The 27,756-nt window shown below is 39.9% G+C and overlaps 4 protein-coding genes across 9 annotated transcripts; 2 read left to right on the plus strand and 2 right to left on the minus strand.

Moving 5' to 3' along the window:
* The first annotated feature begins 9,498 nt into the window (after positions 1-9,498).
* Positions 9,499-11,511, plus strand: LOC110611777 (pentatricopeptide repeat-containing protein At4g02820, mitochondrial). The gene is made up of 2 exons (XM_021752254.2): positions 9,499-9,813; positions 10,115-11,511. The coding sequence occupies exons 1-2, from the start codon at positions 9,526-9,528 to the stop codon at positions 11,369-11,371; spliced, it is 1,545 nt and encodes a 514-aa protein (XP_021607946.1). The 5' UTR covers positions 9,499-9,525; the 3' UTR covers positions 11,372-11,511.
* Positions 11,512-13,591: 2,080 nt separating this feature from the next.
* Positions 13,592-16,294, plus strand: LOC110619665. The gene is made up of 5 exons (XM_021763200.2): positions 13,592-13,762; positions 13,900-13,971; positions 15,446-15,617; positions 15,795-15,884; positions 15,961-16,294. The coding sequence occupies exons 1-5, from the start codon at positions 13,670-13,672 to the stop codon at positions 16,101-16,103; spliced, it is 570 nt and encodes a 189-aa protein (XP_021618892.1). The 5' UTR covers positions 13,592-13,669; the 3' UTR covers positions 16,104-16,294.
* Positions 14,594-18,845, minus strand: LOC110619638. Of its 6 annotated transcripts, none has more exons than XR_006352385.1 (10): positions 18,481-18,845; positions 18,201-18,258; positions 17,815-18,120; positions 17,661-17,709; positions 17,487-17,581; positions 16,946-17,070; positions 16,610-16,679; positions 15,772-15,862; positions 15,596-15,672; positions 14,594-14,851 (listed from the first exon to the last, which is right to left on the minus strand). XR_006352385.1 is itself a non-coding variant. In XM_021763181.2 (8 exons), exons 1-7 carry the CDS (start codon positions 18,591-18,593, stop codon positions 16,622-16,624), a joined length of 804 nt encoding a protein of 267 aa, XP_021618873.1. In that variant the 5' UTR covers positions 18,594-18,845; the 3' UTR covers positions 15,626-15,862; positions 16,602-16,621. The 6 variants fall into 6 exon arrangements, 3 of the variants coding, with proteins under 3 accessions (XP_021618873.1, XP_021618880.1, XP_021618858.1); XR_006352388.1 differs by having other exon boundaries at positions 16,602-16,679; XR_006352387.1 differs by having other exon boundaries at positions 15,596-15,862.
* Positions 18,846-21,761: 2,916 nt separating this feature from the next.
* LOC110611785 (transcription factor BHLH42) lies at positions 21,762-27,339 on the minus strand. The gene is made up of 7 exons (XM_021752266.2): positions 26,951-27,339; positions 26,604-26,858; positions 24,376-24,472; positions 24,231-24,245; positions 24,068-24,124; positions 23,388-23,961; positions 21,762-22,916 (listed from the first exon to the last, which is right to left on the minus strand). Exons 1-7 carry the CDS (start codon positions 27,052-27,054, stop codon positions 21,946-21,948), a joined length of 2,073 nt encoding a protein of 690 aa, XP_021607958.1. The 5' UTR covers positions 27,055-27,339; the 3' UTR covers positions 21,762-21,945.
* Positions 27,340-27,756: the final 417 nt, after the last annotated feature.

Genomic DNA, 27,756 nt, shown 5'->3' on the forward strand with positions numbered 1-27,756 from the left:
CTTATCTCCAAGATTATAAGGACTCTTCGGAGCTAAAGACCAAGATAGCTGAGGCCTGCGAGGAGCGACTTGCGGAATTCAAAGGCTCTAGCGAGATGAAGACTGCTATATGGAATAAGAGCTTCCGCATGTTCGTCTCTGGGTATAATCGAGGCCTGAGGACTGCCAGATATGCCCCCTCCACCCCGTTGGCTGAACTCCGAGCCGCTGAGGAAGACTCTAATGGCAAGGAGGTGTTCTACGGGGAGGATGACAGACCCTCACCCAAAGGAGCTTCTCGCACTGCAGCTGAGCCTTTTGAGGCAGATGCCGAGCTGGGGAAGGGAGATGAAGGTGCTGGGCCTCAAGGACAGGAGGAAGCAAGGTTCCCAAGGGGGAAATTGTACCCTTTGTACATAGTAGAGTAGAAGATAACAATGTAGATATACCTAGGCATGTAAGTCCCTTAAGGACAGTTTTTCCTTCATTAGAGTAGGCTGTAATTGTGACTTTATTCAATGAAATTTGATTTTTACTTGTATCTATATTTGAATTGTTTCTATTTTTGTTTGCTGTCCAGGCTTTACCGAACTGTTTATGTTGTATAAAAGCCCAAAATGTCAAGGATAAAATACTTAAGCCATATATGTTAAGAATGAAATACGTAAACCATGTGCTTCATAATTTTTCTAAGGAATCAACTATACCGTCTTTCCTCTTTTGCCCTCAAGCCAATCAGAGATGAAATTCTGTCAATTGACTAAACTTTTAACTTATAAAGTTTTCCAATCTCACCAAGGCATTCCTATCTGCAAGCCTTTTCCGAGTTGGATTACCTTAAAGATAAAAATCTTTAAGCTACATGTTTATCTAATCTTTCGCAGGATTCAACCATATCAGGTCGTCACCTATGAGTTCAATTTTTAACAATTGACTGGACGTCCTCATTTTTCTTTTAGTTACTGTATTAATATGGGCTCGGATATATAACCTTCATATAACCAAAGTAAAAAGGATCATGTACCTTTTAAAGTGATGAGTAGGGGCTGGTCTTTTGTTTTCAATTATGTTCTGATAGGAATCGAGGCCGGAGCCTTGTTTGCTCATTCTTTAGGCTTCCTCTAAGATCATAGGGAGCTTGTAGTTATGGTTTGCCCTTGAGCTTTCTGAGTTCGGCTCTTTTCCTGCTTATTTTTTCAGGCTTATATTTGCGTATCGCAGGTCGATACTTTTTGATTTACGCTGCTTGTCTTATCAGCTCGGCGTCAGGAGATCTTGGGGATCCTGGTCGCCTTTCTGGCTGAGGTCTTGTGGTGCCGGGAGATCTTGGGGATCCCGGTCTTGCGGTGCTGGGAGATCTTGGGGATCCCAATCTTGCGTTGCCGGGAGATCTTGGGGATCCCGGTCTTGGAGTGCCGGGAGATCTTGGGGATCCCGGTCTTGCGGTGCCGGGAGATCTTGGGGATCCCGGTCTTGGAGTGCCGAGAGATCTTGGGGATCCCGGTCTTGCGGTGCCGGGAGATCTTAGGGATCCCGGTCTTGCGGTGCCGGGAGATCTTGGAGATTCCGGTCTTGGAGTGCCAGGAGATCTTGGGGATCCCGGTCTTGTAGTGCCGGGAGATCTTAGGGATCCCGGTCTTGTAGCCTACCTCCATGAGGTCTTGGGCCTTGGTGCCTGTTTTATTTTTCTCTTTTGTTTCTTTCATGAGAACAATGTCAGATATGGCAAATAAAGAATTGGACAATAACAACGTCTATTTTATTATCATGCTTTTTGAAATACAATCGGTCTTTTTTACATTTGATAACATCTTAGGGGAAGTACCTTTTCAAATGCTGGATATTCCAAGCATGAGGCTCAAGGTTTCCTTGCATATCCTCAATTCGATATACCCCCGGTTTGACCACTTTTGCTACTCTGAAGGGACCCTCCCAGGTCGGTGCCAACTTTCCTACTGCCGCTCTCTTCCCAGTAGCTTCCAGGTTTCTCAGGGCCAGATCTCCTATTTTCAGGCTTCTTTCTCTAACCCTTTGATTGTAATAACGGGCTGCCCTTGGCTGATAAGTGGCAGTTCGGACTTGAGCTTCCTCCCTAACTTCTTCTAGAGCATCCAGGTTACTTCTTAACTTATCATCGTTGGTGCTCTCGCTATTGAATTGGACTCGATGGGTAGGGACCTGCAGCTCGATTGACACCATAGCTTCAGTGCCGAATGCGAGTGCAAAAGGCGTTTCTTTAGTGGATGTCCTGGGGGTAGTTCGGAGTGCCCACAGGATGCTATTGAGCTCTTCTGCCCAATTCGCCTTTGCCCCATCCAGCCGCTTCTTCAATCCCTGGAAGATGGCTCTGTTAGTGACCTCTGTTTGACCGTTGGTCTGGGGATGGACCACCGAGGAGAATTTGTGTCAGATGCCCATATTAGCTGTAAACGTTCTGAAGGCACTGCAGTCGAATTGTCTGCCATTATCTGAGATGAGTACTCTCGGTATTCTGAACCTGCAGATGATATTGCCCCATACAAAGTTTATCATTTTAGGGGCTGTGATTGTGGGGATCGCCTCTGCTTCTGGCCATTTCGAGAAGTACTTCACAGCCACCACTACAAATTTCTTCTGCCCCGTGGTCTTGGGAAAGGGTTCCAGGATGTCTATTCCCCACTGTGAGAAAGACCATGGGCTGGATATGCTGGACTGAGGAGTGGCTGGAACATTGATGGCATTCGCAAACCTCTGACATACATCGCATCTTCGGACAAATTCCTCTGCTTCCTTTTTAATAGTAGGCCAGTAATACCCCTACCTGAATATTTTATTAGCCAGCGTTCCTGCTCCTTCGTGAGCTCCACACATTCCCCTGTGTATTTCTTCCATCACCTTTATTGCCTCCTCCGGGCTCACGCATCGGAGTCACGGGCTGGATTTCCCCTTTCTGTATAAAGTCCCCCTTACTGCTTGGTAATTAGCGGCACGAGCTGCTATCTTCTTTGCTTCATCCTTGTCTTCAGGAAGCTTTCCCTTCTCCAGGTATTCCAGGTACGGGGTCATCCAGCTCTGGCTTTGCTCCACCTGCAATACAGTGGTCGTTTTGTCAAAGGCAGGTGTGCTAATGTGTTGTATGTATACCTCGTCAGAGAGTTGTTCTAGCTCCTCTTTAGATAATCGGCTGAGCAGGTCTGCCTCTTCATTCTCTTCCCGAGGTATTCTCTGATACCTAACTGTGATTCCCCGACTTTTGAGTTCAGTTTCTATAGCCTTCGTCTTCGCTAGGTAGTTCTGCATGGTAGGGTCTCTAGCCTGATATGCCCCTGTTATCTGATTGATCACCAGCTGGGAGTCACTATTCACTTCGAGGTCGGTTGCCCCTATTTCCATTGCTACCAGCATTCCGTTTATTAGGGTTTCATATTCCGCCATATTATTAGAGGCCTTGAATTCCAGGCGTAAGGCGTAGCAAACCTTAAATTCTTCAGGTCCCTTCAACATTATTCCAGCGCCACTGCCCCCAGTGCCTGATGCTCCGTCCACATACAGCTTCCAACTGAATTCTTGAGAGAATTGCCCATCTCTCTCATTTCCCAATGCTTCCAAAGATGACTGGCCCGATTCCCTTCGTTCTTCATTGAACGAGCATTCTGCTATGAAATCAGCCAAGGCTTGAGATTTTATGGTGGTCCAAGGTCTGTACTCTAAACAGTAGGGACTAATCTCGATGGACCAAGCAAGCATCCGACCTGATGTTTCCGGCCTGTGGAGAATCTTCTTCAGCGGTTGGTCTGTCATCACTACCCGCTGGTGGCTTTCTAGATAGACTCTGAATTTCCTGACTACCAGCAACAGAGCATAGGCTATCTTCTCGATGTTCAGGTATCTGACCTCGGCGTCTTTAAGCACCTTGCTGATATAAAACACTGGTTTTTGTTCTCCTTCTTCTACTCTTACCAACACTGCACTGACTGCTTGCTCAGAGGCTGCCAAATAAATTAGGAGCTCTTCTCCTTCCAGTGGACTGCTAAGTACATGGGGCGAGCTGAGATAGCTTTTGAGCTCTTTGAAAGCTTCTCGGCAATCCTCGGTCCATTCGAAGTTCGACACTTTCCTCAACTTCTTAAAGAATGGCAGGCATCTTTCTGCCGACCTCGACATGAAGCGATTGAGGGCCACCACTCTTCCAGTAAGTCTTTGGACATCCCTCACGCAGGTCGGCTCGGGCATATTCAGGATAGCTTCCACTTTCTCCGAATTGGGCTCAATGCCTTTTCCACTTACCATGTATCCCAGGAACTTTCCTCCCCTGATAAAAAAGGCACACTTCACTGGGTTCAACCTCATTCTGTACTGTTCCAGCACCTCGAACACCTCCCTCAGATCCACCAAGTGTTGCTGAAAAGTCGGACTCTTTACCACCATATCATCCACATATACCTCGACATTCCTGCCGATCTGATCCTTGAAGATTTTATTCATCATTCTTTGGTATGTTGCCCCGGCATTCTTCAGCCCGAAAGGCATGGCTTTATAGCAGTAGGTCCCATCTTCCGTTATGAACGAGATTTTTTCTTCATCCGACCTGTCCATTGGAATTTGGTGATAACCAGACATAGCATCCAAAGACGACATGTAATCAAATCCGGCCGTAGAATCGACCATTTTATTAATATCAAGGAGGGGGTAACAATCTTTGGGACATGCTTGATTGATGTCTGTAAAATCTATACACATCCTATATTTGCTATTAGCTTTTTTGACTAATACAGGATTTGCTAGCCACTGTGGTTACATGACCTCTCTAATAAACCCTGCCTCTTCTAACTTCTGCACCTCCTCTCTGGTGGCTTGCTGCTTCTCCCTTCCTACTACCCTCTTCTTCTGCTTTACCGGCCTGGCCTCTGGGAGGACATTCAGCTTGTGTGTCATCACTCTGGGGTCAATCCCTAGCATGTCAGAAGGCTTCCAGGCGAAGCTTGACGCGTGACCTCAGATCAGGGCCGTAACTTCCCTTTTCTGCTCTTTAGTGAGGCTGGCGTTAAGACTGAATACCTTATCTGTCTCCGCTTCTGATAAGGGGAAGGTTTCCAGTTCTCCCACCGGCTCTGTTCTGGCCTCTTTATTCTCATATCGGACCTCCAGAACTTCCGAGTCAAGTTTTTCTCCTGCTGAGTTTGGCTCTGATACCGTAGCCAGGTATACTGCTCTGGCCTCTTCCTGGCTTCCTCTTACTACCCCCACTCCCGCTTCTGTTGGGAATTTCATAGCCAGATACCTGATGCTGGTTACAGCCTCGAAGTCGAACAGCGCAGGTCGTCCCAGTATTGCGTTGTAGCTCAGGGGGAGTTCGACTACTAAGAACACCGCATAATGAGTGCGAGTCCTTGGCGCTTCTCCTAGAGTGAGGGCCAACTTTACTTTCCCCTCCACAGGTACCGGGACCCGCCGATCCCTTTGACTGGGGCTTGATCCCGAGCCAGTTGCTCCTCAGGGATTCCCATCTGCTGGAAGACCTGGTACGGCAGCAAGTTCACCTTACTCCCGTCATCCACCAAAATTTTCTTAACCCGGTAGTTGTGGATGACGGCTTCAATAACAAGGGCGTCGTCATGATGCATCTGAACACCCTGGGCATCCTCCGGAGAGAAGGTGATAGTTACTGGAGAGTGCTCAACTACCTGCATGACTTCTGCACTGTTGCTTTCCCCATCTCGGCCTCTCTTCTTTCCCCTTCGGGCTTTCGGCTCATCCGACCTCCGGTCCCTCCAACGATCATGTTGATGGTTCCACTGGAGCCATCATTCACCGGCCCTGCTCCCGTCCTCCTGGGTGCTTGTGCTGCTGGACTCGGCTGAGGCCTCTGCCCCTCCGGCTTCTTCACAAAGTTCCTGAGGTGTCCCCTCTTTATCAGCCTTTCAATCTCACTGATCAGCTGGTAGCAGTTATTGGTGTCATGGCCATAGGTGCGATGATACTGACAATACTTGTCAGGATTTCGCTGATCTGCTTCTGCCCTCATAGGCTTGGGCCATTGTAGGAACTCCTTATCCTGAACTGCCATGAGCACCTTGGCTCTGGATGCGTTGAGTGGAGTCAGGTTCTCCGGAATACGCGGAGGGAATGGCTTTTGTTCTGGAACCCGAGGAGGAAAAGGTCTCTGGTCTCTCCGGTCTCAGGGCTGCCTGTAGGGCTCAGGTTTCTTGCCCTGTTTCTTCTCATGCCTCTCCGATCTCTTTTCCTCTGTCTTTTGCCCCCTTGGCGAATCTACTCGTCACCAGGGCGTCATCTTGCCTTATGTATTTCTCCGCCCTCTTCATCAGCTCTGCCAGCGTGGGGGGGGGGAGGGGGGGCTTCCTACTCAACGAGCTAAAAAACTCAGCGGAGGTCGTCCCCTTCTGCATGGCCTCCACCACTCTCCCCTCATCCAGCTCGGGAATCTGTAGGGCCTCCGTATTAAAACGAGCAACATACTCCCTCAGCCGTCCCTTTTCTGCCTGACCGTCTCCAAATAGCTGGTCTTCCTATCCGCTGGTACTCCAGCTATGAACCGGCTGATGAAGGCGTTGGCCAGATCCCCGAAGCTCCTGATACTCCCGGCCTACAAGCTGTTAAACCACGCCCGTGCCGGCCCCGTAAGCGTCGTTGGGAATATCTTGCACATCAAGGCATCTGATAAAGTCTACAACTCCATGAAAGTTTTATAGTTCAAGACGTGCTCCCTAGGGTTCCCAGCTCCGTCGTACGCTGCCATAGGTGGCATCATAAACTTCTTGGGGACAGTCTCCTGCTGTACCCACTTCGAGAAGGGTGAAGAGGTGGGTAATAGAGTCTGGCTATGGTCCTTCGCTCCTAACTCAACCAGGAGCTGTTCCCTCAGCTTCTGCAGTTTTTTATCTACATTTTCTTCTTCTTGTCTAGGCCTTTTTTCTAAACGATACTCCTCTTCCTGCACCTCACTTTCCGTCCTCCTGGTTGTTCCGGTAGAATAACTGTCTGCCTCGTCATTTTCTATCAGCTCTCTCACTCTTCTCCCGTGGACTCTAGCTTCAGATTCATCTTCTCCTCCTGTTCTTCGCCCCCTTTCTCCGGTTTCTCGGCTGATAGTTTGGGGGTGATTGAAGGTGGGCTGGGGTTCATTGGTTCGGGGTTCTTCTACTACCGGCGTCACATTCATTGGGGTGCTAAGGCCCCTCTGTTGCATCATCTGCCCCAGCCAGTGGGCGGTGTTTTGTAGTTGAAGGGCCATGGCTTGGAGGTCTTGGTTGGATAAGACAACTCCGGATGCGTTCCCTGCCAAGCTTGGGGAGGGGCTGAAAGGGATTGGCGTTTGGTTGTTTGGGGTTGTGGGGCTGGAGAAAGAGAACTGTTGCCCCTCCTGAACAGAGCTCAGGTCATTGGGGGTGCTAGCAAGGTTGTTTTCATTATGATTGGCCATTGTGGATCTCATGGGTATTGTGAGAGTGGAACTCCAGCGATGAGAAGATCTCCTTCGTTCCCACAGATGGCGCCAATTGATGATTTGAGATCCAGAAAGTAGAGTTTTACAAGGGTTTTGCGAACTTAGAAAAAGTTTAGTCTTAGAGGAGGGTGTTCCTCTCCTTTTATTCCTTTCCTCGGCCTGTATTTTCATTGGGCCACCTGTCTCTGCCACACTGATACGGACGTACAAAAGTATCAGATATCTGTCCCATGCGTAACGGCCATTTAATTCTCTTCTGGCACGCATGCTGGGGGACCCACCAGGCGGATGGGCTGGCCACATTCCTTTTTCTGGACTAGGCTGGGAGAGGAGATTAAGGCTGAGCTTAGAGGAGGTCTGATCATTGGACCGGAGAAGGCAGGGCCGGCCTGATTGAGAAATCTACATAGGACCCGGTCTTAAAACTGAGCGGGCTAGACTTGGCTCACGCGGGAGACTTAGAAGCCTTCAGGTCATGGGCTGTCATCGTGGGCCTGGCCTTGGTCCGGAGTAGTGAAATCCAACGGTCATCACTATCCTTGAACTAAAAAATGTATATATACACATATTATAAACATCTTTTTATTCATTACCATTAAATTTGTTCTCATGTGAAACTTCAAGTAATTGATCACAAAGATAATGAACTGCATAAATGTAATATATACATATTTTGTGGAATAAAAAATTCAACAATTTATTGAATATATATAAAAAAAAATCAACATGCTTTATTACTTTTATTCTTGATGTTGTTCATATTTATTTTTCTTTAAATACATGTATATAGTATCTCTACTTATATATACTTGTGTGAATTTAACACAAGTTACCCCTACTAACTAGATTTTCTGGATCCATCCCTTGCCCAAAGCGCAGAGTTTTAAGTGAAATAGCAGGGTTCAAACTTAAAAACCCAACTACCCATTGATTAAATACGAAAATTTCGGATAAACAAAGGTTGAGGGGAGATACCTGCATAAGGGTCAGTGAGGAGCATTCTATACAAGTCTCAATTTCCCTATACCGTTGCATGATTGGGCCCATGAACTGCTCCAGAGTGACGGGCTGAGCCTCATCTCGCAAATCTAGTTTGCAACCAACTAAAATAATCGGTGCCTTGACCTTTACGGTAAAATGAATTGGAAACGAAAAAAAGTGGCGAAATTTTCAGTTATCAGTAGAAACAAAAGCGAATATAACTTCACATAAATAAACGAGGCCAAAAAAATTGCACAGAACCTCTAATCGCCGGAGTTCCTCAAGCCAAAAACTACTCAGACGACTGAGTGTCAGAGGTTGATCACAAGCATAAGTTAACACTACCACATCAGCTCGCTTCAATTCTTCAAAGAGTTTGCCTCTACTCTCCAAGCTGCAAGTTGAAGGGAAAAATTGTTCATAGACAAAGTCTAGTTTCAAAAAATTAAAATTTCGCTAAAAACTGAAAATTTGGGCCAAACTAGGAACAGTTTTCAAAACGTGCCAAAAGAGAACTGGATCCTAAGAGCAGCAACAAGATTTCTAACACTAGCAATATATTTATACTTATTTATAAATGAAGAAAGATTATGCGCGTACGCGGAAGAAGTGTCGATGATGGTGATGGGGACGCGATCAGGGAAGAAATCGGCGGGAAGACGAGTAGGAGGAATCACGCGAGGGACGTTGTCGGGGAAAGACTCAGTGGCGGCCGCCGCAATTAAACTGGATTTTCCGGTGAAACGGTCGCCTGCGACGACGACTCTTACGCCGGAGGCAGAGTTCCCGCCTGGCATTGAAGCTTTAAGAGAGAGAGAGAGAGAAATAGAAAATTAAAAATAAATGTGAATAATAAAAAAAACGAAATAAAGAAAAAGTGAGATAATTGAATCTTATTTGGTGGCTGCACCTGCACATGAGTGCGTGGGCAAGAAAGTTCGTATGGAGCCCTGCGATTTGGGAATTTGATCGCCACTCGCGACTGTATCAATTCAATTACTTAGAGCCCATTTCAGCCCAGCCCATCTCAAATTAACTCTTCAGGCCCATAAAAGCTCCTGGATTATGCCGATTACCAAACCCAAAGTCGTAGAAGGTTTGACTCGTTTGTTTGTCGAGTAATGTTGCTCCGGTTCATCCGGTTTCGGGCAACCGTTGCGGCCGCCGCGCGCCACTTCTCAGGGGAATCGGCTGCGGAGAAGACTATTGGGAACGGAGGATCAACGGCGAGAGCAGGTGGCGGGGGTGACACGTTGGGAAGGAGACTGTTTAGCCTAGTTTATGCGAAGCGTAGTGCCGTAATTGCAATAGGGAAGTGGAAAGCAGAGGGCCACAAGGTGCAGAAGTATCAGCTTAATCGAATTGTTAGAGAGCTCCGAAAGCTCAAGCGGTACAAACACGCACTCGAGGTCTGGTTTCCCGTGCTTTTTCTTTTAAGCTTATTTACTGCCGCTTTATTCTTACTCGTAAGCTTGATTAACCCTCAGGAGGAGGGGCAATTTTCCATTGATTTGATTCAATAATGTTCATGGGAAATTAGAACTGGTGCATTAGGCATTAGACGGTTTAGGATATTTAAGTAGTTGGAGGATATTAAAGTTTTAGGTAAACCTTGCTGGATTTTTCTTCCAAGTGTTTGGAGCTCTGATGCTGATTGCTGAGGACTAGAGTTTAGTATGTTTTATTTTATTTCTCCGATTATCTTTGTAGGTTTGTGAATGGATGACACAGCAGAAAGATATCAAGCTCATGCCAGGTGACTATGCTGTGCACTTGGACCTCATTGCAAAGGTTCGCGGTCTAAGTAGCGCAGAGAAGTTTTTTGAAGATCTCCGGGATGAAATCAGAGGCTGGCAAACCTGTACTGCTCTTCTTCATACTTACGTCAATTATAGCTTGCTTGAAAAAGCTGAGGCTTTAATGGAGAAAATGTCTGAATGTAATTTCTTGAAGAATCCCCTTCCTTACAACCATATGCTATCACTGTACGTTGCAAATAGGCAATTGGAGAAGGTTCCTGAAGTCATAAAGGGGTTGAAGAAAAACGCTTTGCCAGATGTTGTTACTTACAATCTTTGGCTGAGTGCATGCGCTTCGCAGAATGATGTTGAAACTGCAGAAAAAGTGTTTATGGAGTTGAAGAAGGCAAAAATTCATCCAGACTGGATAACGTATAGCACATTAACCAACTTATATATAAAGAACCAACTCCTTGAAAAAGCATCATCTACTTTGAGAGAGATGGAGAAAAGGGCTTCAAGGAAAAATAGACTCGCTTATTCTTCTCTCATTAGTTTGCATACAAACATGGGCGACAAGGATGAGGTGCATCGGATCTGGAATAAGATGAAATCGTGCTTCCGCAAAATGAATGATTCTGAATATATTTGTATGATGTCTTCCCTCTTGAAACTTGAAGAGATTGAAGAAGCACAGAATATTTACTCTGAGTGGGAGTCAGTTTCTGGACATGGTGATCCACAAGTCCCAAACGTTCTCCTTGCAGCGTATATCAATAGAAACCAGATGGAAGAAGCTGAAAATTTTCATCATCAAATGGTGCAAAAGGGCATCCGTCCTTGTTACACTACTTGGGAGCTTCTAACATGGGGTCATTTGAAATCAAAGCAGATGGACAAAGTTTTAGATTATTTTAAAAAGGCAATTAGTAGTGTTAAAAAATGGAATCCTGACAAAAAGTTGATTAGAGAAGTGTTTAAGAATCTTGAGGAGAAAGGGAATGTTGAAGAAGCAGAGGAATTATTGGTTATACTACGGGACGCTGGCCATGTGAGTACAGAGATATATAATTCTGTTCTACGAACTTATGAGAACGCAGGTAAAATGCCCCTAATAATTGCAGAGCGTATGAAGAAAGATAATGTTGAGTTAGATGAAGAAACACATAGACTCATCCAAATAACTAGCAGCATGTGTGTGAGTGAAGTCTCAAGTTTTGTCTCGTGACAACAGAAAAACTTGTCAGCTAAGTCTAACTAAGTGTTGAGAAATTTGGTGTTAGACCTTGTATTTTTTTTTTCCAGTTTGATGATTTCTGTTTACAATGGATTCAGATTCAGAAATGAGAGTTGTTTAAAATTCTTTTAGATTAAAGCTTTGGGAACGTGTGAGGAGATTCATTGTCAAAAGAAAGTAGTACGAGTTATTTGTCTTGGTTTACATTTTAAAATTTCTAGGTCAGGAAGACAGGAACTAAAGGGATAACATTAAACTATAGCTTCAAGGTGCATCGCTGCGTCCTGTTTCAAATATGCAGGATCTTAGCAGATCTACCATTCCCTGTCTGTGGACCAACCTCGTAAGTGGTAATTAGTTCTATGATCATCTGAACTCAATCTGAACCTTATAGCTCGACCCTATTGACCAACTATTTTGTAGATTCTGGCACTCTTATTTCAATATTTATCTGCATTTTCAATGAAATGATTTTGTAATCTTTTTTAAAACTGAATTAGAATCTTTATGGTATCCACTGGAATTTTTTGAAGATTTAAGTATGATAACAACTAGCCTTTCCTTTATGTATAGGGTCAAGGGTTATTAATATAGAGAGGAGCAAGACACCGCTGTCCCCCTAAAAAACTTGTGAAGTTGTCCTCAGCCAACTGTTTGGAAGTTTTCGTGTTGGAATTGTTTTGGGAAAGAAATTAGTTATAGAAGAAAACTAGTTGCCCAGAGACATTCCAAAGTCCAAACAACAAAGACATAAGAAGTAGTGAACTATAAAAGTAGTTGACCAATATCCCTAGGCTACATCTCATTACCTTCCATTAAAAGCATATGATGTAGCCAGTAGAAATATATCATAACCCTCAAAAATTCCTCTCTGGACACGTGTACAAATGTCTATGGATCTTCTGAGCAGTGACGCCTCGTGCTCACGTTCCAAACCAAACAATGTTGGGAAAGTTGATTTTCTTGGGTTGGTGTGGGTTGTTAAGAAGAATAGGCACAGGCCGTGTCTTAAGATATCTATAAACTGATTAGGAAAATCTTTGATAATTTTGGCTCTTGAGTCATCACCAGTGACCAGCTCAACGGCTCACCAATATTGCTATATGGGTACAGAGAAAAATGTAATATCTTAGTACTAAAATTTTGGAAATGATAAGATCTTTTTAGTAAGAGTGGTTTGTTTATATGCGTGACTATGGAGCAGTAGGCATTACGCGAATGCGACACCGACCCAATAAAAAAGAGGGTTTACCAAACCCACGTATTGTTGGCTCTTAATTTTGATTCCTATTTTCCGTCTTATGACTGAAATACCCCTTTTAATTTTATTATACCGTGTTAAATGTACTCATTCTTTGGTTTCCAAATAACTTAATTAGGATACTTGAATCCTGTATTTTATTTTTCTTTTTCTTTTTTTATGAAAATTATAAGACATGACAGATGTGTTCATCTTGAAATCTTACACATCCACTCCAATACATTTATCATCATATTAATTCTACAAATTCTTAAGAATAAAATATTTCTTGCCAATTAAATTAATCTTCGTTTATGATTTTAATTAACATATAAGGGTTATTTACAGCATTAATCTTTAGAAATACGACTATCCCATTGAAGTTGGTAATTGATCTAGCAAATTTTGGAAACATGCAGCTGTACTTGCTGCTTTGTGGAACAGAAACACGTAATCCAAGTATCTTAGTAATTTATAATCATGTTCTTATTGCTTAATCTCTAAAATTTTGAACTATAAATTAAACGGATTCAAAGTCCATTTGCGTTTCCACTTCCCATTTTCTGCGTTTAGAAAATTTTCTTAATTTTGGGCAAAAAATAGCAAGATTAATGAAAATAATGTGAGAGGTCAAATTGGTAAATTAAGAAGCCAACCCACCCAAAAAGAAGAAACCGATTAAATTCAGAATTGCAAACGTAATTCAAGTAGAAAATAATGCTTAATTAATTTAAGCTCCGTTCCGTTTGGAAAAGCAAAAGCATACGCCTGCACTTGGAGTGGAGCGTCAAAGAACAAAGGAAAGGACCAAACGACGTCGCGTTTCAGCAGAAGTAAGGAAGATGTTATCCACGCGCTTCGGAAGAACGTAGAGGTAATCTTCCTCTTCAGGCCCCACAATCTATCATTTTATTTTTCTCTAACCTCTCCACGTAACTATTTAGTTAAGTTGCAGGTTAGATGTTGGGAGCTTAAAAGCACCTCCTCTTCTCGTCTGGTGCAGCTTCCAAAACGAGGAAACTGAAGCGCTCTCCCTGTTTCTGTTTCTAATGGCAAATAATGAGGATGGAGAAGTCGGGTTGGAGGAAGGAATTCCATGGCTACCTTCTCATGTTCTACATGAAGCAATATGGGAAACCAAGGTGATTCAACTCTCTCATCTCTCACGCACAACTCATTCATTTTTCACATTTCTGTCTTGGGGTCCAACCATTGCTGGATACTTGGCCTTTTGCATCAGTTTTTGCATTAAACTTTACATGGTTTCATTTTCTTACAGGAATACCAACACAACCCTCAGGCTCAGCAACATCGCTATCTTCCAAAATTGCTTCCGCAACCGCAACAACTAGTACCTCTTCATTTCTTTTATTGTATTGGTGTTTTTGCTTAAGAGTTTTCTAGTTTGGCTTTTTTAATACTATAGTATAAGGTGCGGTGTTCAAAATGAACTAAAGCATAGTGATTTAAATGATAGAATAGTATTGATCAATCACAAACACTCTGATTGTCGAAAAAATTTGAAAAAAAAAAAAAAAACTGAACTAAACACTATTGCATACACCAGACATCAACTGCTACTATTTTTGGGTTTATTACAAGTGTAAAGGAAGTGTCACATTTTTCAAGTGGTAGCAATAGCACTACCATGATATTTTGAAGAGTTATATATGGAATTGCATCTCTCATATGTTGTGGTCAATTTTCATACGCTTCCATGCCCATGCAATTATTGGAATAAAATAACAAGCTAGATGCATGAAAGCCTTTGATTTCAATAAGGCTAAATATATAATTTAATCATTTATATTTATTTAAAAATTAATAACATCTTAATATTTTTTATAGTTAATTTTTATAAAAATATAACTATTTAACTAATAAATTTGCAAAAATATATAACTCAAGTTCGTCATAGTAGTCATGAGTTACACTTTTATAAAATTAAGAATTAAAAGTTAATAATAAAAAGATTAAACGATAACTTACTTTTTCATATAAAAAGTAAGTGCCGAATTATATATTCAAGCTGTTGTTATCAGTTATAGGAACTCGTTTATAACTATTGTCATAGTGCTTCTCATTAGTAATGAATCCTACCTAAATGGGGCTCACTCTTCGTAACCTTTGGGATCAAAATCTTGTGACAAGTTAAAAGTTGATCATTTGGATCTCTGAAGGATTTGACATTGACATTCTCTCCCCTCCCTCTTCCAATAAGAAACCATTAGCTGTGATACGAACAAGTGTCGTTAGGAAATTAAGGGACGGCATAGAGTGCCATAGATGGTAAGACAAATAAACTTTCAGATTGAAGGAAATTCTACTGAAAAAGTGCAACCTCTGATATTCATGGCTATTTAGAATAAAATATCATATACCAGGAACTAGGATGCTCATCTTGAAAATTTCTAAAATATGCACTATAATTAGGTGGATTTGGTAACCGTAAATATACACTCTATTTTTTTCCCCTCTAGCAACAAATAATCAATATATATATGCAAAACAAACCCTTTTAGTTGGGCATTGGTCAGGTAGCACCCAAAACACAAGATTAAAACCTTAGGTTAGAAGCAACTCGGCTGTGGATGGTAGTTGACTTGAGGAGGTTACTAAAGGGTTTTCTTCTTGTTAAATTGTTTCAATCAGATTTCTTTATACCTAACTAATAATTTTTCTTCTCTTCACAAGTAACTTGTATGTGTTATTTTTCTGACACCAGTTTTACTTTATATAATGTAAGGGAGACATTAGCTAATTCTTTCAGGCTGGTATTCTTCTAGCACTGAAAACTGTTTTACCTTACCTGCATGTTTTCTCAGCGCTCAAAATCTAGCCCAAGACCTCATTTTAGAACAAAATACCCTATTAATGGGGCATCAGGAGTACACGGAATGCAAGCTATTTTTCTAGATTCCGGTCAAAAATCATGTGGAACAGGAGTTTTTCTTCCAAGAAGGGCAGGCACAAACCTGCAATCCAGCAAGAAGCCAGGTACTGTATTTGAATGTTAGAATCACAGATAGATCTGCTATACTTCATTTACCAACTGCAATTAAGTCAAAGAAGAAGAAGAAGCAAATCAAATGAACTGGTCATAACATTACAAACTAAACCTTCAGTAAGAATTAAGAAAATTAGTTTGTACACTAAAGTCTGCCATCACTGCAGCTTTCTACCCTGTTCTTCTACCTGCACGCGTTGTTCAAGCTCTGAATCTAAATGCCCATGAAATTGGCCTGCAGATATCACGCCGGCAAGGTTATCCTTCACATCCCTATCTTTTTTACATGCTATTGCTTTAGGATCGATTTTGTCACTAACGGTTGTCATGCAGATGCCAAGAATAACTCAAAAGGTGGAGACTGCAATTCAATCAAAAATAAAAATGGCAGGGGAGCAACAGCACAATATTGTGTGGTGTCACAGAATGAAAATTATTCACCAGAGATATTGCTTCCCAAAGAATGGACTTACTAGCACCAAAAATGAATGCTAGACTGAAAATCCATAAAAGCAAAAGTTCATGTCAACTAAACCCCAATTAATTGCATTGTAATTTAAATAATGACAGTACAAATGTCTCTTCATTGTTCAATTTGTTTGTATTATGTACACAACATGTTTGTACATATTGGACTTCATGTTATGGTTAACTCTTTTCGCCCCTCATTTTACAAATTTTAATAGCGAAATATCTTACGGACATTCATTTTGGAACTAGAAAGCTTCCATGAGACAGTCGATGTGTGTTCCCACACTCAAATTCTCTACTCACAAGCAGTTGCATGAAAATAACTACTAAATACTCACTAATTGTAACCATGCCATAGCCTGGACCAGTGAAAGCAATTGATTAAAAATTCAAGCAGTAACTTATGAAAAAAAGAGCATAATGTGAATTTACATTAAACTATTTGGAAAAAAAAAAAATCCCTGAATGAAGTAACAGCAAAGGTGAAAGAAAAGCAGCTCTACATGCTTACAAGGAAATTTTCTCATTCTTCTGTTGGAGTTGCAAATGCAAGGCCCTTCACGACATGTCGACACTGAAACCTGCAAGAGAACATCAGATAGCTCACTACATAAGAGAGGAACTTTGGAGTTGCACAATTTTATGAGACCAGAAATAGAGATCGATTCAGATCAAGCCATTCTCTTTTCAGACTTTGTAATTAACAAATTCTCTGAAACTAAAGAGGGGAAATTTTACAACTGCACTAAACACAGTCTACCCTTCGTGATATATCATTTGGGTTTCAAAACTTAATGAAGTTAAAAGCAAGTGTATACCCCCATTTAGAACAGTAAGTTTCACTTACCAGATAAATTCATTTGAAGCAGAATCCTTCAAATTGATGGAACTGCTTGTTTGACAAGCACAATCAGGACAATCCATTTCTAGATTTTGGCTTTTGCATTTGAGTTGCAGTCTGACAGGCATTATCTGACTCATAAGAGAGCATGGAAGCATGAACATTCACATACATCACATGAAAACCCTAATCTAAGGAAGCTGAAAATACATTTGATAATGCTGGGTCCAAATTCATGATCCTAGATATTGCACTAATCAGAGAACAAGAACGCCCACTAATGCTAAACAAAGCTTACTAACTGTTTATCTGAATTTTTGCATCTATACCAAAAGTATACTGTAACAGCATGATCATTCTCGTAAAAGTATCAAACCTTAATACATTTCAATCCAACATAGAAAATTAGATTTGATCCAATTACACTTGTAGGAAAGGCAGGATCCTTTCATCTGGAAATGAATTGCCATATTGGCAGTTTATGCAAAACTCATATGCAATTAAAAGCATACTAAAGCATCTTGCTATTTTGTAGTTTAATACTTACCTTTTTGCTATATCTGAAGTCGCGTTTTGGAAGAAAATGCAGGGGCAGATTGAAAGAAGATGGAGCTTTTACAAACATAAACAATTTTGTAGGACCTCAGGAAAAGAAGGCGAAGCATCAGTTTGAACTCTCACCATAATAATTTCAAATGAGTGGATATGCTTTACTAGATACCTGGGTAAGAATCAGACCCAGCACCCTTAGCTATCAACGCTCGAATAGCCTGTTAAAACAAAAATATGAAGTATTAAAACCCCAATTAAAAAAATAATAATAATAAAAGAAAATAATTGCAAGTAAATCTGGATATCAAAATAGCATAGCAGACCTTTCTGGAAAGCCCTTCTGCTGCTTTGGTTTTAGCGAAATCACTTGCATCTCTTGGGACAGGTATTCCGCGTGAAAAGCACAACTCATACACATTCTGGGGCCGTATTGGACTAGCTCCTAGAACCAAAATAAAACTCTCCAGGCTAGGAATCTCACTAATTATCAGTTGCAATGCACTTTCAAGGCCACTAATTGTATTCATCAACTTCTCCATTCTCCTAATTCTAACTTTAACCTCTCTAATTCTGCTCATATGCTTTCTCCGAACAGATGCAATTGCTTCAGCTTGTGCAAGATCCACCGCCTATTATCGACAATTCTTAGGTTGCTGAAAAAAATTGTCAATCGATGTAATAGAAGTCAGATTAATGCAGCTAAAGTTACCAGTTCACGGTACTCGTCTTTCAGGGAATCGAATTCGAGGCGAATATCCTGCAAAACACTGTGGATAAGAAGCTGATATTAGAGAACATTTTCAAACGTACTGCATTTAACCCTAACTACACAACTAATGGAGCATAAGCAAAATAGAAGCACAATTTGAATTAAAATCTTCACAAAACAATTGAATTACAGTGGGGAGCGCAAATAAACCTAATTTGAGTTGGAATTTAAACAATATCATAGTTAAAGATCCAAAGCCGGAGCAGCGAGAGTAACTTACGAAGGGATCTGCTGGTGCATGTAGAGGACGAAGCCTATCACATCTTTTATGACATGGAAGATCACCGAATTGTCCAGAGTCACTGCGTTGGTCTCGATCTCTGTATATTCCATTTCTTCTTTTTTTTTTTCGTCAAATTGAGTTCAGAAACTGAGTAAAGATTTGCTGTGTGTTGGTTAAGCACATTGGATTCAGTAGATAATGGAGGCCTATTTGAATTGAAGTTTCGGCGGGACGGGAAAACACTGTGCACAACGTTGCTAACACTGTGTTTTGGATGGTATGGCAGCAGGCTTTTTCAAAAGCGGTCCGAGGCAAAGGTAAAAGATTGGAGAACTACTCCCTCAGTGTCAGTGCCGCCTCAATTGATGTTTATTAAAATACCATGAAAATACACTTATACCAATTATATTTCATAACGAGCCAATTTAATATGCATATAAAAAGATTCCTCCATTAAAATTAAATCAAATTAAATAAAATAAAAATAAAAATTTAATATTTATAAAAATTAAATTAATTTTAAATAAAAATTAAATCAAATTAATTTAATCAGTTAATTTTTTAATAAAACTTTTTATTTTTATATTTTATTTTTAATATTTTAAAATTTAATTAAAATATTTTAAAATTATGATTTAATCTTTATATTATTAACAATAATATATTATCAATTTCATTTATTTTTTTAATTTTTTTTATTAAAATCAAACTGAATTGAAGTAATTAAAATTTTTAAAATTAAAAATTATATTAAATTAAAGTAAATAAAAATTAAGTTAAAATTTTAAATTAATTCAATTTAATTAATTTTTTCAATTCTGCTCAACTCTATTCTGATGTCTCATGCAAAAATATTACCGTATAAGATAGTGAGAGGATTGAAATTTCCCCTCCTTAAAATGATTAATTATGGGTGTAATTGGTGGAGCTGGTATATGCAATAAAAAATTATTTTTCAATTTAAAAAATATGTGACGCATAATTTATAAAAATTTAATTGAATTATTTTATTATAAAATGAATTTTTCTAAACAATTTGGTTATACTTAAAATGTATTAAGTATATATAGTATCACAAATATATGTTTTCATTCGTAATCGGATAAAGGATGTTCTCCAATCCTATCAGTGGGTTTGATATGTGATTTTGCAATTTTCAACTTACAATTTTTCTTTTACTCTATATTGATTATTATTTTTCAATTTGAAAATGTGATTTTACGAATTTAATTTCAACTTATGATTGAAAGTTAGTACCCCACATTTTTTCACCTAGGTTGTTTTTATCTCTCTCCACCATTAAATTTCTCTGCTTAAATATCCTTCATTTATTTATTATTCAAGTCCCTTGTATCGTATGGAGCACTTGAGAGACAAAGGGTAAGAGAAAGGACAGAAGAGAGGGCTGGAAGCTTAAAATGGACGGTAGTACGACTGAGCAGTATTCGGTTTAAATTGAAATAATCGATCGAATCGATTAATTTTGAAAATTTAGTTTGGTTTTACTTTTTATTTGATTCGTTTCGGGTTTAATTTTTTAAAAAATCGGTGATTTCGGTTCGGTTCGGTTTTGGATCCAAAAATTTCGATTAAACCGAACCGAACCGAAATCAGCAATACTACGTCGTTTTCAGTAGTTCCTTTATTTGTCCTAGATCTAAAAGTCATCTCCTCTCATTCTCGTCTGCCACATCCCACACAGAGTCTCACGCTGTCCCCCTTCCAGATTCCACGCCGCCTGTGCCTCCATCCATCCACCACTTCCAGCGGCGCTTTCACCGTCCAACCTCCACTCTCTTTCCGACGAGATTGACTGATTGACCATCTTCGGATAACTCGGCTTGTACGTTGCGGCTGCGTGACCCAGCGACCCGACTCCTCCTTGCCTCATTCCTCCGGCTGCGTGTCCTCCTTGTATGATCTGATTTGCTATGTCCTCATTTAATCGGTGGAGAATCTTCTTTCTATTCCACTCGTCGATTTATCTATTTATGATTGAGCTAACTGACTGAAACCTTTCCACTGCGGTCGGGTGGGATCTAGATGGCTGGTGGATCAATGGCTCGCCGTTCAACCAGGGATATACCCTGTGTCAGTTCCCGTTCTAATGAAGTAAGAGATCCCCTTAAGGATTATCTATTTGGCCGCTGACCTCCAGTCGAAGGAGGCAGTGTAGCCCGCTAACGGTGATACCTGTGGAAAGCGCATTTGCCTTTCAGTGCCCTCGAAATGCCCCACTCTAATTTTCTGAAAGATCTTGTCCTCCTCCTATCTCCGTTTGTTTACTGCAACGGCTACAGATGCATTCTGACCTTAGTCGCCGACTCTTCCTGCGGCTGCGTGATCCAGCGACCCGACTCCTCCTTGCCTCATTCCTCCGGCTGCGTGACCCAGCGACGCCGACTCCTCCTTGCCTCATTCCTCCGTCGCTCTCTAGTCTCTCTCTCCGTGCAATCGTCGGCATCGCGTCGGTCGTCGCATGTCGCTGCTGTCGTGTGCTGTTGTGTGACTTGAATCGATCGAATCGAATCAGATCGGTTTGAAATCGAGATAACTGAACTTAAAAATCTCATTTCAAAAAAAACAAAGAAAAGGTTAAAAATCGGTTTAACCGATTAAACCGATCTAATCGAACTGAATTAAATCGGTTCGATTCAATTCGGTTATCACTCTTATTCAGTTCGGTTCGATTTTTATAAAATTATTCAATTTGATTTTCGGTTATTTTGATTCGGTTCGGTTTTGAATCGAACCGACCGAATGATCACCCCTAGACGGTACCACGAAGATGAGAGGAATAGAAGACTAGGAAGAGAGGGACAGTGGGAGAATTATTTAGGGCATTCTGGTAATTTTATTTATTTATTTATTATAATTATATTTTAGTTAGTGTATCTGAGTAAATATGAAAGATATCAACTTCTACTCCTCAATTTTCTAATTTCTCAATCCTTTCAAAAAAAAAATATTCAATATAGAAATTAAATATACAATAGATAAAAAGAAAAAATAACATACTATAAATTAAGGGAAGAAAAAAACTTACAGAATTTACATGGACTTAATTTATAAAACTATAATGAAGTATATAAAAATAATAAATTTCATGTATTTATAAAGATATTACTTACCAATCAAGAGATAAACTAATTGATTTTCACTGGACAGGAAATGAAGATTTTGAATTTGAGTTTTTCCATCAAATTGTTTCAATTCAATACGCCCATTTCTTTGTGACGCTGCTGGTTTACTCAGGCTTTATCAATTATCTGGCTAAATGGAGCAACAAAAATCTTGCAATTTTCGATACATGTTACATTTCATGGATGACCACTCATCAACTCTACAATATGACACTAAAATTGTACACGGCTACGTGAGATTATCTTCACTAAGAATCGTCACATTACATAAAATTATTTAATTACTCTAAGCTAGTCCAAAAATAAAGAAAAAAAAAAATCAATCATGAGGAATTATTTTACGTATTGCCCTCTTTACCTCCACAATGCTCACCTTCCTTCCACTAACATTGTCCTTTACCTTGGCCCTCAATTCAGCCGCAAATACCCCATTATTCAAAGATGACTGAACTGCTGTTGTTTCTATCCGAAGCTCCCTAAGCATTTGCATTATATCAAGTAGCAGCCCTTCTTTGTACTCGCATTGTATCTCTAGCAACGCATCACACTCTATTATCGACACTTCTATGTTTGTCTCTGCCTCCAACTCCGACCTCTCCACCGTCTTAGGCTTCATGCAGCCGCCACTACCCTCTACTATTCTTAACTTCCTCTTATCTGATCCCGGACCAATTTTAGTCTTCTCCAGAACGGTGACCGCACTTCTTTGTTCTTTCAAGCTAGACGTTCTCCGTGGTGGTTCTGCCAATCTTGACCTTTGCTCAATCTCCATATGTCGGTTACGCGCTTCCAACTCTTGAATTTTTTTACGGAGTTGCTTTACGTACTCTATGGTGTCCCCCAATATTGAGGCTTTGTCCATTTTGGTGACGAAAGGGACTAGTGACCTCAGTATTATAAACCTCTCGTTGAGCTTCTCTCGTCGTCGGCGCTCAGCAAGGACGTGGTTGGCACTGAGCTCATCCTGGGTAGAGCTACCCTTGCGGAAGCGATTAGCAGAATCTCCATCACGTGACCTGGGTGAATTCTCTTCACGGTATTTGTGGTGGAGGTAGGGGACGCTGAAGAGAATGTATTTGAGGAACCACTGGGATGTGCCCTCGACAGTAAAGTGAAGGACGTGATCAGAGCAGCGGTTTGTCCACTTAATGAATGCAGATTGGTTGGAGTATGAGAGGTAAGCTGCGGCGGATGACTCGGCCCACCGCATGCGCTCGCCCTGGAGAATGGCCGAGACTGTTTGGGAGTAGTGGGTGTCTTCCTGGGGCACCTCTTGCAGTGGAGGTGGTCCTGAAGGGAAAAAAAAAAGATTAATAATACCAGTAATTAAAAAGCATTTTCCACGCGTGCAGGTGCAGGTGTAGAATTCTGTCAGTCATGTACCTAAACAAATTAATAATAAAAGTTAGAAAGATCCCAAAGACGCAGAGCAAAAGGCACGTAACAAAACTCGAGCCCATTGGATGGCCATATAGTTTTGTTTAGTACAGAGACCAATAGTAAAGGTCGTCATATTACGGGCGACAATAGAGAGCGTGGATCCAAGTTCTACTACATGTCCACAGGGACCCACCTGCTAGAATCTGCTGAATCTACTTGTTGGGCAGATAGCTACGAATAAGTTTTTTCCATTTCTTTATCAAAGAAATTTTTTCCATTTCACTAACTAATCTCCCATGAGAGAGGCCCACTCTCCACTATCCTTACCGGCAAATTCTGGTGCTATATGCAAATGCAGTACAGAGCCTAACAGTTCTTTACCTGCTGCATGTGCTGCTTGAAGGTTATTACTCGACGGATCTTGCCCCATAGCCCACCTCCCAGCTGACTCCACTCTAAACGAGTCACCTCGACTTTGATGATCCGCTAGATTTCCTGAACCGATCAACCGCAAATCTGATTCCAAATTATTAGACCCATCGTCCGGAGAGCCAAATCTAATATCCTCGGACATCTCCAGTTGCATCAGTTCGCTTGGCTCTGCTGTTGTCACGGTTTCAGCATTTTGTACTAGCGTAGCGATTGAGCGAGTGTTTCGACCTGTTTCGGCTTCTGAGTCGGACCCTTCTTGGTCTTCGTCATCTTCATCTTCATCCTCCTCCTCTTCCTCTTCCTCTTCCTCTTCGTCGTCATCTTGTTTATCATTGGTTGTAGGATCTGTGACGCCATATGTGGAGGGGATGGGAGACTGGAAGTGGGGTTGATCTGATGAGGTGGTGGGGTTGGAAGTTGAGTGTTCCGAAAGAGCTGGTTTTGGTGGTGGGGGAAGAGGGGGATGGTGGTGGTCAGTGAAGAAGCCCTTCACTCGTTGAACAAATCCAAGGTCCTCTTGAACCTATAGTCAAATGCCACCAGAGTAAAATCCACCGTTAGCCAAATCTCCGGAGCACATGCAAAAGAAAAAATCATCAAGAAAATTAACGACTATTATTTAGAATTACCTTCTCAGTTGTTCCGAGCTCCACAACACCATCAAGAAGTGGGATGCACAATACAGTCTGCCACCGTCACAGCAGAAAAATGTCATATGTTCGTCCAAATTAATAAGGAAGCAGCAGCCTGCTGTCTAGTAAATAGTATAACCCAATGTATAATGAAATTTACCTGTATACGGGCACTCTACGCGTTATTCATTTCGCCAACGGTTGTATTCATAAACAAGAGAGAATAAAGAGTTAGAAAATTAAAGCTGTTGGCTATAACTAATAATATATGTGCCGATCGAGCGTCCGTCTATATATATATATACCTTTGCAAGAATAGCCCTAGAAAAAGTCTTGCTGTCAACCTCGTTTGCACCGGTAAGCCACACGTGCTGCCGCCGTGCATATGCCTTTCCCGGTAACCTACATGCATAATGTATATCATATAGTTAATATGCCGCACGTATTATCTATATGTCCATCAAAATTGTTAAGAATGCTTTATTTTACTTGTATAAGCTAACCAAGCACGTATAAATCCAACACCTGTGTTTTTTACTTGATGCAAATTAATTATTAATCACACTATAATAGTAAATAAATAGCAATTGTTATCATCCATAAAATATAGTATATGGCATCATTATACACATGATTATATTAATCTATTAATTAATTTGATCGTATATTATCTATATTAAATAATTTTTTATATAATTACAGATATTATTCTGTTCGCATTATATCGATGAAAAAATAAAGGTGTTCTCACCAATTTTTCATATCAAATAGGAGAAGCTAGTTCTTTTATACTCAAATAGGATGCATATCATTTGATACAAGAATAGTCATGATTGATGCACTTAATCAGCCATAAAAACTATAAGAAATATAACTTTATGGATAAAAAGATAATAGATAATTTAACTTTCTTATTAATGATATAAATATAACCATCAAATTTATCGTTGTTATATTAAACATAACGACTCTTGCACACTAATATTATTAAAAATAAGAGTATTGGGTGTTAAAGTACAAATTAACTTTTTCGTTTTTAAGAAAAATATTATTTACTCAATTATTATTAATATTTAATTATTTTTAATTATTATTTATATTTAATTATTTTTAATTATACTCGATTATTATTAATATTTAATTTTTTTTATTATTATTACTATTTTAAAATTATTATATTAAAAAATAATAATTTTTTATTAAAATTTTAACAATAAATTTTATTTGTGTTATTAAATTTTTTACGATTATATTAATTATTATTAATAAAAAATAATTTTATATTATTATTATAATTTTAATAACCAATTATAGTATCATCGTAATACTAATGATTGATGTATAATATTTTAATGATAAAATTTCTAACGATAGAATAAAATGATCATTAATGATAACTTCTAATATTTAACGATAAATTTTTTTATTAGAATATTTTTCTAAGAGTGAAAATTTAATGTGAGTTTGGAGAAGAGGAGGCATAAGATTATGGAATTAAATCGTGGGGAGAGAATGACTCAGAAAAAGTTTTCAATTATTGCCTGCTTTAGAACTCAGCAACTTGAACTTCGAAGGCCACTGGTGGAGTCTGTCTCTTTTTCCCAACAAGAAACATGAAACATCGATCCTGGCAGGAAGAAGAAAAAAGAATAGCTACAGAGACTACAATTGATAGTTTATGTAGACAATTCTCTGCCAGTGTAAAAGTGGCTCAAAGCAAAGTGGAAATTTGGTTTCCCTTTAGGAGAATATCATTCAAATGCACTTCTACCTCTCCGTGTGGGAACAATAGAATAATCTTTACCAAACAACTCATTTTACTTGTGTATTAAAATTACTTAAGAGTTTTTTATTTGTCGGTGTTCGGACAACTTAGTGTATATATGAGTTTTCAGGTTATGCAAAACGTGAACAACTCACTAGCTTTTTCTCCTTTTTCACGAAATACCTAAAGTCAAAACCATAATTTTCTTCCCCCCTTTTTTTTTCTCGAACGAATTGGTGACTTTGATGATTAGTCGATGATAACTATCTCAGTTTGCTACATGTTATCTATCGTGCAATAAATGCATCGTAGAATTTCCTAACAGTCCAAATTACCACTCTTCTGACCAGCCGTTCAATGGCAACCAGGCCATTTAACTAAGTGAAACGAAAGCGTTGTGTAGTGATGAGGCTACGTACTCCTATTAATTTGCTTCATCTCTTCAAACGGACAAACATTGAAGTGAATTCACTCTAAAATAAATACCCAAGTTTCCTTCAAGGGAAATCTTTGGAATCATTTATATTTCAGATAAATACAAATAATTAATGGTGGGTGCTTTTGCTTCTGCTGATACTAGTTAGTGATTTCAGTCTAAGTGTAAGACAAAAGAGATCATTCACTCATAACTTTTTTGTTCATACTTGAAGGAGTACGAACTCAAGTTTCTCTAGGATAAGAAATTTACATTCACGTATAGAAGTAACCGAGGGGAAAAAAAACAAAAGAAACTGAAGAGAAATAAGATTAAAATTTAGTGCAACTTACCCCACACCAGGAGGAAAAGAGAAGGAAACACACATCAAATAGAACCATTCGGACTCCGTCAAGTCCTCTGGTGACAACGCTGCACTAGGCCTCCTTACTGGCTGGTTCGTTTCTCCTGCCGACAGTGACTCATAAAGCTCTCTAAGCTGCTGGCTCCTTTGCAAAGAAGCCTCCTCGGCACTAACCTCCATTGGTTGCACTGTCTTTCTAGTCTTGATTGCTCCATTGTAATACCCATCTCCCCATACTAAGATCCTGCCATTGGTCCATACTCATTTTAGAGAATTCCTCAAACACTACATATATAATATGAAGGTGAATTCTAAATTTAAGAAGAAGGAAATTACCCTTGATGGGGACAAACTTGCCAAAAGAGACTGTAAGTCCATTGAACCGATTGCACCGCGGCCTGCAACATACTCTGCAAGCGGCTATTGGGCGGCGCAGCCATTCTTGTACTGAACACTCTGATCCTGAAACCTCTATAATCAAAATTGAGGCGGCTAAAGGGAAAATCAGTTGGGAGTTCGCAAGATAAGTAAGCAGATGGAAAAGAGTACAATCATGTGAGCTAAAACTGATCAAGCTCAGCTGGAAGAAAGGAAGAAAAGAAGGTATGCAGCGATTTAAGCAGGAGAAGAAGGGAAGGTATAATAGCAATAGGCAAAACGTAGAGACCAGCAGGTAATTAATAGAGAGCGGGCCAAAAGAAAGGTAGATGACTTTGAGGAATGATGGCTTGAGTTGGCCAAGAAATCTTGATAAGTGTATGGACAATTTAATTCCTATATTTTATTTTTATATTGTAAAGTTAAATGTTTATTCTTGTAATTTAAAAAACCAAAAAATTTATCCTTTTCATAAAAAATATAGTTACATCAGTTGTATTATTTTTTTTGAGTAAATTATGTATATATTAAAATAATTTTATTAAAAGAGAAAAATTTTTAAAGTTTAATTCGATTTTAAATAAATAATTAATTTGTAAAAATAGATAGCGAAGTAAATTGTAATTTAATATAATTGGTAATGTTGACGAAAATTTGAAAAGAGAGGAGGAGAGTAGTAGTTAGGGGCTTAAGGAGAGAGATTTAAATAGAAATGATGGGTTTTGACTGGTTGGTCTACCTGACATTTTAATCGGAAAAACTGA

Source organism: Manihot esculenta, chromosome 1 (assembly GCF_001659605.2).
Source record: "Manihot esculenta cultivar AM560-2 chromosome 1, M.esculenta_v8, whole genome shotgun sequence".
Lineage (NCBI taxonomy): Eukaryota > Viridiplantae > Streptophyta > Magnoliopsida > Malpighiales > Euphorbiaceae > Manihot > Manihot esculenta.